Below are 12,500 nucleotides of genomic sequence, written 5' to 3'. Positions count from 1 at the left end.
TTGTTTTTTTACTCCTCCTTTTATTTTGCTTTCTCGCTAATCTTTCTCTCTTTCTCTCTCTTCCTCTGTCTCTGCTTTTATCTCTCTCTATTTCTCTCCCCTCTCTCTCTCTCTCTCTCTCTCTCTCTCTCTCTCTCTCTCTCTCCCCCTCTTAATCAGACAAGCCTAACATAGAAACCAGAATAAGCTCCACCATCATCACCGAGGGTGACACGCTGCAACTCACCTGCCGAGCGACGGGTAACCCCGCCCCTTCGTATCATTGGTCGATACCGCCGACCGCTTCAGCCACTCACGTCGCCGGGGAGAACCTCACCCTCCCCAACATCCAGACAGCCATGGGCGGGGAGTACACCTGCGTGGCCAGCAACGAGGCTGGGAACCACACCATGACAGTGAAGGTGGAGGTGGAAGGTGAGATGATCCTGGGACATCTGGGGGGGGTATTCCATCAACGCCGCTAAAGGAAAATCCAGGCTTATTTTGATTGAAGTCTCGCAAGATTTATCCAAAATCAGCCTTATCGAAATAAGCCTTTTTTTTTTTTGCAACGTTGATGGAATACCCCCCTGAGGGTATCATTTATTATGATAATAATACTTTTTATTTGTATAGCGTTTTTCCTGCAAACGTTGCAGCTCAAAGTGCTTTAATCGTTATATAATCATCATTTAATTTAGTCATTTAAAGGCAGAAGATTTTTTTTTTTTTGTCTTGACTTGAACATATTTGCTGAGGTTGCATCCCTAATGTAAATATCCCTAATGTAAATATGTATGTGTAAATATGACGCAATGGTAATTATGGGAACTTTTACACTTACCTCAAGGGATTCAACAGGAAAGGGCCGCGTCCCAACACTTTATTCTACAGTGTTTTTTCCTCTCCTCTCCTCCCCACCCACCTTCCCCCCTCTCCCTCCCACCTCCACTCTCTTCCCCTACCCCTGTCTCTCCCCCTCCCACCCTCTCTCCCCCTCCCACCCTCTCTCCCCCTCCCACCCTCTCTCCTCTCCACCCTCTCTCCTATCCACCTCCCTCTCTCCCACCACCACCCTCCACCCCTCCTCTCCCCCCACCACCCTCCACCCTCTCTCCACCCACCCTCTCCCCCTCCCACCCTCCCCCTACCACCCTCCACCCTCTCTCCACCCACCCTCTCCCCCTCCCACCCTCCACCCACCCTCTCCTCCACCCACCCTCTCCCCCTCCCACCCTCCCCCTACCACCCTCCACCCTCTCTCCACCCACCCTCTCCCCCTCCCACCCTCCCCCTACCACCCTCCACCCTCTCTCCACCCACCCTCTCCCCCTCCCACCCTCCCCCTACCACCCTCCACCCTCTCTCCACCCACCCTCTCCCCCTCCCCCCACCACCCTCCACCCTCTCTCCACCCACCCTCTCCCCCTCCCACCCTCCCCCTACCACCCTCCACCCTCTCTCCACCCACCCTCTCCCCCTCCCACCCTCCACCCTCTCTCCTCCCCTGTAGTGGACCTCCTGCCCATCATAGCGGGTTTGGCGGCGGCGTTCGTGGTCATCTTGATGGTGGTCGCCTGCTTCGTCTACTGCACCCACTACAAACACACCCGCATGGGGCACTACCAACTGAAGGACATCCTCCCCCCCCGCAAAAACAAACAGGTGGCGCGACCCAACGGCATGGACCAATCCAACGTGTAGACAAAGACAAGGGGACGGTTGTTGTTGTTGTTGTTGGTTTTTTGTGTTTTTTTTAAGGACTGAACTGCACTGATATAGGATCTGATCTAGGACCACCAGGGACTGATATAGGATCTGATCTAGGACCAGGGACTGATATAGGATCTGATCTAGGACCAGGGACTGATATAGGATATAGGATATTTCGTGAGGCTACTGAGCATGGAATTACACTTTTTTAGTTTTTTACACTTGTTTGTTTGTACCCTCTTTTCAGTGTGTGTGTGTGTGTGTGTGTGTGTGTGTGTGTGTGTGTGTGCGCGTGCACATTTGCTATTTTTCACGATTTTTCCAGAATCAAAAGCTAATCCTTATTAATTAAGCTAATAACTTCTAATTATTTCATAATACAATACAATTTTAAACAATTATGGTTAAAACAGAGCTCATAATGTGTATGTGTGTTTGAAGCTGTGATGTAAATGTGATGGTCAAAAGTAAAATGAATTCAAGTAATCTTTGCCTGTCTTGCCTTTATGTTCTTGGTGCGCTATCTAGTGGCTAAAGCTGAGACTTACACAACATTAGACTACTGTAGATACAAAGTCAGGGCTGCCAAGTTTCACCAAAAGTTTGGAGTGAGATTTGTTGGCGGTGGAGCGACCCAAAACTGTGAACGGCGGCCCCTCTCTCCCACCCAATCATTTGTGCTAGTTTCCTGCAATTTTACATGTTGTTCATAATAAACCAATAATAATAATTATAACATTTGATAAAACAAGACAAATTCAGACAATATATCATATTTATGAAATCTTAATAAACAAATACAGTAGCCTACAGAGTCTAAAAGAAAATTGGGCCCCATCAACAGGACTCAGCCCCTTGGTCAGCAGCAGAAAGACCCGTGGTCATCATCTTATATACAGTGCATTGCTCATAGATGGCTATCATGTTATACAGTACATACCAGGGTTTTTCCTGGGTCAGAATGAGGGCTTGGTGGTTGATCTTATTTTTTTTTGAGGGACCCCCAATTGTTGTATTTGTATTGTAAATTGTAATTAATAATAATAAGTATTACTATTATTATTATTATTATTATTATGAATGTGCCTGGTCATGTTACAGTAGAGAATCAAAAAACAGTTACCAAAACTGTAAAGTTGCAAAGTAGGCCTATCATCTCACCCAAATTAAGTGAGTAGGCCTATTTAAGAAACTGTATGCCATAGTGTCTCTGAGATAAAGGATACAATCCGTTGTCACACTCGTGTTGAACCCTAACCCTAACCAGTGGCGGCTGGTGCTAAAATGTTTGGGTGGGGCACAGGTTATGGGGGCATGCTCCACGGGGAAGAATATCAACTTTAAAATCTGGATTTACAGTCAATTTTAGCATGAGAATAGCTCTACCCCCCTGTACAGACCTCGCCATCCCCTCTACCCCCCTGTACAGACCTCTTCATCCCCTCTACCCCCCTGTACAGACCTCTTCATCCCCTCTACCCACCTCGACAGACCTCTTCATCCCCTCTACCCCCCTGTACAGACCTCTTCATCCCCTCTACCCACCTCTACAGACCTCTTCATCCCCTCTACCCACCTCTACAGACCTCTCCATCCCCTCTACCCACCTCTACAGACCTCTCCATCCCCTCTACCCCCCTGTACAGACCTCTCCATCCCCTCTACCCCCTGTACAGACCTCTCCATCCCCTCTACCCCCTGTACAGACCTCTTCATCCCCTCTACCCTCCTCTACAGACCTCTTCATCCCCTCTACCCTCCTCTACAGACCTCTTCATCCCCTCTACCCTCCTCTACAGACCTCTTCATCCCCTCTACCCCCCTGTACAGACCTCTTCATCCCCTCTACCCCAGACCTCTCCATCCCCTCTACCCTCCTCTACAGACCTCTCCATTCCCTCTACCCTCCTCTACAGACCTCTTCATCCCCTCTACCCCCCTGTACAGACCTCTTCATCCCCTCTACCCCCCTGTACAGACCTCTTCATACCCTCTACCCCCCTGTACAGACCTCTTCATCCCCTCTACCCCCCTGTACAGACCTCTTCATCCCCTCTACCCCTCTGTACAGACCTCTTCATCCCCTCTACCCCTCTGTACAGACCTCTTCATCCCCTGTACAGACCTCTTCATCCCCTCTACCCCCCTGTACAGACCTCTTCATCCCCTCTACCCCCCCTGTACAGACCTCTTCATCCCCTCTACCCCCCTGTACAGACCTCTTCATCCCCTCTACCCCCCTGTACAGACCTCTTCATCCCCTCTACCCCCCTGTACAGACCTCTCCATCCCCTCTACCCCCCCTGTACAGACCTCTTCATCACCTCTACCCCCCTGTACAGACCTCTTCATCACCTCTACCCCCCCTGTACAGACCTCTTCATCACCTCTACCCCCCCTGTACAGACCTCTTCATCCCCTCTACCCCCCTGTACAGACCCCGTCATCCCCTCCACCCACCTCTACAGACCCCGTCATCCCCTCTACCCCCTGTACAGACCTCTTCATCCCCTCTACCCCCCTGTACAGACCTCTTCATCCCCTCTACCCCCCCTGTACAGACCTCTTCATCACCTCTACCCCCCTGTACAGACCTCTCCATCCCCTCTACCCCCCCTGTACAGACCTCTTCATCACCTCTACCCCCCTGTACAGACCTCTTCATCACCTCTACCCCCCCTGTACAGACCTCTTCATCACCTCTACCCCCCCAGTTTTCTCTACAATTTCTACAATTTTCTCTCTACAGTTTCTACACGTCAACGTGTACCGAAACACTTGTTTCCAACGTGGTCCTAAGTTTCTCCTACACCAAGACACATACAAAGAGCATAGAAACATACAAAGAGCATAGAAACATACAAAGAGCATAGAAGATACAATCAGAATACAGTCTGCCATTCCTTCTCCCAGCATCGATTTGGTTTTCCTATCATGACTGAAGGACAGATGATTCACTTACTTACACAAGTTTGACTTCGGTAATAGGTCCAGTTGCAATATCAAGTTGGGAACAAAAGATGCCTCCTTCTAATCCATTTGTTCAATTTGTTTACAAAGTCCGGTAGTGGAAAGCAGAACAACGCATTTGTTACTTCACATCCCGCTAGCCATGTTTTCTTCTCATACCAACCCCTCGTAAATCCTCGGTTATACGATTTCCCAATTTTCCCTGCCTTTGTATAAACTTGCTTTATAATTAAATTTGGTCTGGGTGGTCCTAATTCCTTTACTGTTAATTTCTCCTGGTTGCTACGACGGCTGAACGGTGTTTCTTTTAAAGATTCAACCGAGTTGTTCAGAACATTACTAGCCATGGTGGAGCAGGTGAACGAACGCGACGCCGGCCGTATGACATGACGTAAGCACGTACGATTCTTTGTGCATGTACCAAAACCCCATAGACAAATGACCGAATGGCCTGAAGTTACCAAAATAGATTTTACATGCAAGTCTACGAGAACAGCCTAGTGCAATTTCGAGTAGGTTGAAAGTTGCCCTGAAAGGGGCGGGACTTGAAGCTGATTGGAACATACTCCACAGAACACTAGCTGATTGGACTATGATATACTCCACAGAACACTAGCTGATTGGACTATGATATACTCCACAGAACACTAGCTGATTGGACTATGATATTCAGAAGCAACACTGTCTAGAAGTCATAGAAAAAAAATCTCTCTCTTCTCCCTTTGGTGGGGCATTGTCCAATTGCCCCTAATGAACCAGCCTCCCCTGACCCTAACCCTAACAGAAGATTCGGGGAGGGGGAAAGACATGAGTGTGTGGGGACGGAGGACGATGAGCAAAGTCCCATCATGGATTTTATCTGGAATTTCACTGCCAATCTCTCGTGATGTTACGCTCGACGCAGTAGTCACGACACAGCGTCGATACAAATGTATCAGTAGATAGAGTAATAGATACAAATGTATCAGTAGATAGAGTAATAGATACAAATGTATCAGTAGATAGAGTAATAGATACAAATGTATCAGTAGATAGAGTAATAGATACAAATGTATCAGATAGAGTAATAGATACAAATGTATCAGATAGAGTAATAGATACAAATGTATCAGTAGATAGAGTAATAGATACAAATGTATCAGTAGATAGAGTAATAGATACAAATGTATCAGTAGATAGAGTAATAGATACAAATGTATCAGTAGATAGAGTAATAGATACAAATGTATCAGATAGAGTAATAGATACAAATGTATCAGTAGATAGAGTAATAGATACAAATGTATCATATAGATAGAGTAATAGATACAAATGTATCAGTAGATAGAGTAATAGATACAAATGTATCAGATAGAGTAATAGATACAAATGTATCAGTAGATAGAGTAATAGATACAAATGTATCAGATAGAGTAATAGATACAAATGTATCAGTAGATAGAGTAATAGATACAAATGTATCAGTAGATAGAGTAATAGATACGAATGTATCAGTAGATAGAGTAATAGATACAAATGTATCGATGCTTGTGTCAATTTGGTTAAAACCACGTGACTACTCGAACGAAGCTTCGTACGTCACACGAGCACCTCTGACCGGTGTGTCAATCATTCCGCAGACGAGGCAGTGTTCCAAGTTTCGTAGTTGCATAAAATGACGTTGAACTCACTCATATTCGAGGGTTGTAGTCCGAGTGGAGACATACGGACGCTAGACAGAATACATTTATTGACAGAGATATAAATAGACAGGAGATCGGTAGATATTGATAGATAGAAAGTCCCGCAAAACAATTGTTATTTCTCGGCGTGAGAAATTTGAGGTGTGAGAGTGTGAACTGGTTGATATGCGTGTGTCTCACGGCTGTGATGTAAATGTGATGGTCAAAAGTACAATTAATTCAAGTAATCTTTGTCTGTCTTGCCTTTGTGTTCTTGGTGCGCCATCTAGCGGCTGAAGTTGAGAATTACACAACATTAGACTAGATACAAAGTTGGTGGAAATAGCCAATTATACTTGGGTCCAACTACTGATTCACGACATATTCACATAATCAATGTGTTTATGTATTGCATTACACTGCTTAGACTGATACTGTACTCACACCGAAAGATTTAAAATCCTGGAAATGTGGAACCATGCTCCTCTATTTGGGCTTACACTGACATAGCATTACATTTAACATTAGCAGACGTTTTTATCCGATGCGACCTACAACAAATGTACGATGCTAGGACCAGGGGCCATTGGCAGTCACAATGCTAGAAGGATTATTTTTCTTTGTATTTTTAAAAATGTTTATTATTATTATTATTATTATTATTATTATTAACAAAGATAAAGGTCTTCAGGAGGAAGATGGTAGGAGGTAGTGACTCTGCAGTCCTCACAGCAGCTCGCACCCTTCGCACATGCGCAGTACAGTAAATCAGCTGGATATCCGAACGATGCTCCTTCTCGTCCTCATTGCCAAACTAATCGCCAACCACTGCACCCTCAACCCCTTTGCTGGCCATACAATCAGAAGAAATTCGCTGTAAAGACACTACACACGTATTTACGGCTTTACTATGACCGGAGAGAGGCTGGTTTGAGCAGCTCTCGGTACGGACTTTCACACTCTTTGGTGAAAACCAGTCTGTCTGGCGCTTCTCGATGACGCAGCGGCCAAAGCCTGACGCATGAACCGCACGTCATACATACTCCTAATCCCGGAAGCGACAGAGATTTCCTTTCAGAAGAGTTTCCTAACCTCTCCTCGAATCGTGTCTCACTATCCGTCTCTGCAGCTCGGATCGTACTCAAAAAGCCACACACAACCTCCGTGAAGCTTCAAAACAAAAAAAGCCCAACGTTTCTGTATTTCCACACTGATCTCAGCCTTGTATATCTGGACGTGGGACGTTTGGCAGGGCTCAGGGATGACCACCATCGACTACAGCGTGTGGGACCACATCGAGGTGTCGGACGACGAGGATGAGGTGCACCCCAACATCGACACGCCCAGCCTGTTCAGGTGGAGACACCAGGTACGACCACAATAGATCATGTGTGCCTAGGCTATTGTCACTGACCACAATGTAAGGAGCATTATATGTCCAAACCCACAAGCTTAGATCCATCCGCGTGCTCTGCAGTTTAAGCTTGGCCACAGTTACTACTAGTGTGGTCTAGATTAATCCTCTTCAGCTGGGCTCCGTTTCCCCCCCTCGTTCACTGTTGCTGCCTTCCTCCGTCTGTTGATCCCTCTACCCATCTTCCCTCGGTCTTCGGCTTCGCCCTCTCTCCCTCTCCCTCTCCCTCTCCTCTCCCTACCTCTCCCCTCCTCTCCCCGCCCCTCCCCTCTTCTCTCCCCTCCCCTCCCCTCTTCTCTCCCCTCCCCTCCCCTCTTCTCTCCCCTCCCCTCCCCTCTTCTCTCCCCTCCCCTCCTCTCCCCTCCCTCCCTGTCCCCTCACCTCTCCTACCTCTCCTCTCCTCTCCCTCCCCACTCCTCTCCTCACCCTCTCCTCACCTCTCCTACCTCTCCTCTCCCTCCTCTCCCTGTCCCCTCCCCTCACCTCTCCTCTCCCTCCCTGTCCCCTCCCCTCACCTCTCCTCTCCCTCCCTGTCCCCTCCCCTCTCCGCTCCTCTCCTCTCCCTCCCTGTCCCCTCACCTCTCCTACCTCTCCCTCCCTGTCCCCTCCCCTCTCCTCTCCTCTCCTCTCCCTCCCTGTCCCCTCCCCTCTCCTCTCCTCTCCTCTCCCTCCCTGTCCCCTCTCCTCTCCTACCTCTCCTCTCCCTCCCTGTCCCCTCCCCTCTCCTCTCCTACCTCTCCTCTCCTCTCCCTCCCTGTCCCCTCACCTCTCCTCTCCTCTCCCTCCCTGTCCCCTCCCCTCTCCTCCCCTCTCCTCTCCCTCCCTGTCCCCTCCCCTCTCCTCTCCTACCTCTCCTCTCCCTCCCTCCCTCCCTGTCCCCTCCCCTCTCCTCTCCTACCTCTCCTCTCCTCTCCCTCCCTGTCCCCTCACCTCTCCTCTCCTCTCCCTCCCTGTCCCCTCCCCTCTCCTCTCCCTCCCTGTCCCCTCCCCTCTCCTCTCCTACCTCTCCTCTCCTCTCCCTCCCTCCCTCCCTGTCCCCTCCCCTCTCCTCTCCTACCTCTCCTCTCCCTCCCTCCCTGTCCCCTCCCCTCTCCTCTCCCTCCCTCCCTGTCCCCTCCCCTCACCTCTCCTCTCCCTCCCTGTCCCCTCCCCTCCTCCTCTCCCCCTCATCTCCCCTCTCCTACCTCTCCTCTCCTACCTCTCCCCTCCTCTCCTCTCCCCTCCCCTCCTCTCCTCTCCCCTCCATACCATCTACCTCTGTCATCCCTCCCTCCCTCACTTACCATCTCTCTCCTGCCTCCCCCTCCCTCCCTTTCTCCTACTCACTCGCTCTTTCTCTCAACTCCACCCCCCCCCCTCCCTTCCCCCCCCCAGGCTCGCGTGGAGCGAATGGAGGCGTTTGAGCAGAAAGGGGCGGACATGGAGAAGAGTCTGGCCGAGAGCAGGAAGCGCGTGGAGGAGGCGCAGAAACGGGCCAAGGAGCTAGAGGCGGCGGCGGGGGGGAAGAAGAAGGAGGGAGGAGGAGAGGGGGAGGAGGAGAAGAGGAAGACGGAGCTCTGCAAGGCCCAGGCGGAGGAGAAGAGGCTGAGGAAGGAGGAGCGCTCGTGGGAGAAGAAGCTGGAGGAGTACAGGAGGGAGGAGAAGAAGATGCCCTGGAACGTGGACACGCTCAGCAAAGAGGGCTTCAGCAAGGTGAGGGCCGACCAGACCGTGCTTCATTTTGTCGCCAATCAAGAGTGTTGTTGCTAGGTAGATATACATATACCACGTAAAACACTTGGAACACTCTAAGTAAGTAAGTAAGTAAAGCTTTATTTATATAGCGCCTTTCGTACATGAAATGCAACTCAAAGCGCTTTACAATAGAACATATACAACCAAAGATTACAAAACGAAGAAAAGGGGGGGGGGGGGGGGGAAACGAGACACAACAGCAGGGGAGGGGTGGGGGAAGGGAGGGGAGGGAGGGGTTACATCACCCTCTGTAGAACATCTTCTATCTAATCGGCGCACTGTGCTAAAATGCAATGCAAACAAAACAACACAGGACAGACAGCAGTGCAGACAGAACACAACAAACTGTAAGTAGCTGCCCTGTGCGGCGCCATATACTGTATGTCCACTGTAGAGAAGGGAGGGGGGGGTGGTGGCGGGGTGGCATGGGCGGGGGGAGGGAGGAGTGGGGGGGGTAGAGAGATAAGGCACCACTCTAGGTGGTGAGTGTTCTGGAATGCCATGGGTGGAGGTCATTTAACACTAGAACAGTCATGGTTGGGGTCATTAACACTAGAACAGCCATGGGTGGGGTCATTAACACTAGAACAGCCATGGGTGGGGTCATTAACACTAGAACAGCCATGGGTGGGGTCATTAACACTAGAACAGCCATGGGTGGGGTCATTAACACTAGAACAGCCATGGGTGGGGTCATTAACACTAGAACAGCCATGGGTGGGGTCATTAACACTAGAACAGCCATGGGTGGGGTCATTAACACTAGAACAGCCATGGGTGGCCGTGGGTAGAACGCACATATCTAGGAAAAGTCATGAAAGGAGGGTCCTGAAATTTGATCGAGTGCAATAACTCAAAACATTTTACTCACTTGGTCAAATAACCCCACCCATGGCTGTTCTAGTGTTAAATTACCCCAACAGCCATGAGAGGTCATTTGACCCCTGTGAGTAAAGAAAAATGTTATATCTTTGCACTCTATCAAATTTCAGGACCCTCCTTTCATGACTTTTCCTAGATATGTGCGTTCTACCACCCAGTATCCTTACATTTTCAAAACCACATCAGGATAAGCTAGTATAAACGTTACAAGATGTGCCAACTAGTGTTTTTTGTGTGTAAGTAGCAGCTTCCTATTATAAAGACTATGGTCTCCCGGTCTCCCTCCCTCCCTCCCTCCCACCCCCCCCTCCCACCCCCCCCCCTCCCACCCCCCCCCCTCCCACCCCCTCCCACCCCCCCCCCTCCCTCCCTCCCACCCCCCCCCTCTCCCTCTCTCAGAGTGTGCTGAACATCAAGCCTGATGCTACCGAGGAGACGGAGGATGAGAAGGAGGAGAAACACAAGACCTTTGTGGAGAAAAACGAGAAACAGGTCAAACATTTCGGTGAGTTTAGAATTTCCATTCTCTCTCTGTGTCTCTCTCTCTCTCTCTCTCACACACACACACACACACACACACACAAATAAATGTACCTCCAAACAGAGGTTATTTCAGGTGAAGGGGGGATGGATCTCAAGAAGGCTTACTGTGTGTGTGTGTGTGTGTGTGTGTGTGTGTGTGTGTGTGTGTGTGTGTGTGTGTGTGTGTGTGTGTGTGTGTGTGACAGGCATGCTGAGGCGCTGGGAGGACAGCCAGAAGTACCTGTCTGACAACCCTCACCTGGTGTGTGAGGAGACCGCCAACTACCTGGTCATCATGTGTATCGACCTGGAGGTGGAGGAGGTGGGTGGGTGTGTGTGTGTGTGTGTGTGTGTGTGTGTGTGTGTGTGTGTGTGTGTAGAAACATGGCTCTGATGCAGTGTGTGTGTGTAGGTGTGTGTGTGTAGGTGTGTGTAGAAACATGGTCTGATGCAGTGTGTGTGTGTGTGTGTGTGTGTGTGTAGGTGTGTGTAGAATAGGGCTGCCACAAACGATTATTTTCATAGTCGACTAGTCACCGATTATTTTAACGATTAGTCGACTAATCGGATCATAAATTACAGCTTATCGCACAATTACTCAATCGCTCTTATTTAGCTATCATCTTCTAAATCAGCTTCTAAATTTAGCTTGAAGTTGTTAGTTGTTGTTGTAGGCATGTGCTAACTAAAAATAAAGACAATTAAAATGATTGTTCACTCAAAAATAGATATTTTAACTCTTTGACTGCCAGCCATGTTCAGAGCGGAGAGCTCCACACTGCCAGACTTTTGGGGCATTTTCGCTGAACTTTGAAGACCCACCAAATATTGACTTTTCGGACTACATAAACATTGAACATATCTACCAAAACTTTAGACTCTCTTCTTTCATCAGAAAAAGAAAGTTTGTTTCTAGCCTCTTTGAGTGTTTAGAAATCGGCCGTAGAACATAGGGTGGTTTCAGCAAAAACACCTGATTTTGACCAATAAATAGAGAAAACAAGCTTTTTCTGCAGAACTTTTTTTTTTTTTTTTTTTTCTGCACTTTTTCTGTATCGTCCGACTCTGAACTGTTTGAAGAGTCGCGCGATGGCCGCGATGCTCCGCAATGCTCCGCGCCGCAATGCTCCGCGCCGCGTTTGGCACATACCCTGATCCGTTTCGCCATTACTACAACCCACAGCAAGCCACTTCCTTCTCCAGGCTTTTATAGCTGAGCTAAATCGAACTACTGCCCCCATCTGGGACCGAAATACATTACACCCAAGTCTGAAATTCACACACTAGGTGTAGAACATGTCAATAACGCGATCCCCGCGGAAAAACAAAAACAAAACAAAGACGCCATTTGGCGTCTTTGGCAGTCAACGTTACTATTCTATAAGACGCCAATTGGCGTCTTTGGCAGTCAATGATTAATGAACTTTGCAGATTTATTTCTGGCATCACTTGCATGTAATGTAATGTAAAGAGTAGTAGAGAGTGCAAACTGCTGAGTAAAATGAGGTAGGCTAGGCACTAGGCAACCAAAAGAATACAAAAACAAAAATAAATACTTGTACAGAGTACAAAAGTTTTGCTTTGCTTCACTCATCTCATAGTAGAACGCGCCTTCTTAGCACTGT

At 48.7% G+C, this 12,500-nt stretch overlaps 2 protein-coding genes across 2 annotated transcripts in view; both read left to right on the top strand.

Moving 5' to 3' along the window:
- Positions 1-1,683, top strand: part of LOC308175128 (vascular cell adhesion protein 1-like) — a gene marked incomplete at both ends in the record, with an annotated part of 4,063 nt that extends 2,380 nt beyond the window's left edge. The window contains 2 exons of the mRNA XM_080550848.1: positions 160-414; positions 1,493-1,683. Of these exons, the coding sequence (XP_080406974.1) occupies positions 160-414; positions 1,493-1,683 (446 nt within the window). The remainder of the gene's footprint in view (positions 1-159; positions 415-1,492) is intronic.
- A 5,788-nt stretch (positions 1,684-7,471) lies between these two features.
- On the top strand, positions 7,472-11,197 carry LOC308175129 (hsp90 co-chaperone Cdc37-like; the record flags this gene model as incomplete). Its single annotated transcript, XM_080550849.1, has 4 exons — positions 7,472-7,692; positions 9,112-9,429; positions 10,753-10,858; positions 11,082-11,197. Coding segments are annotated over exons 1-4 (648 nt in total), but the record flags the coding sequence as incomplete, so codon positions are not given.
- Between the last annotated feature and the right edge of the window lie 1,303 nt (positions 11,198-12,500).

The sequence above is a fragment of the Nansenia antarctica genome (assembly GCF_963989245.1).
Source record: "Nansenia antarctica genome assembly, contig: SCAFFOLD_652, whole genome shotgun sequence".
Lineage (NCBI taxonomy): Eukaryota > Metazoa > Chordata > Actinopteri > Argentiniformes > Microstomatidae > Nansenia > Nansenia antarctica.
This window is presented reverse-complemented; position numbering and strand designations above follow the sequence as displayed.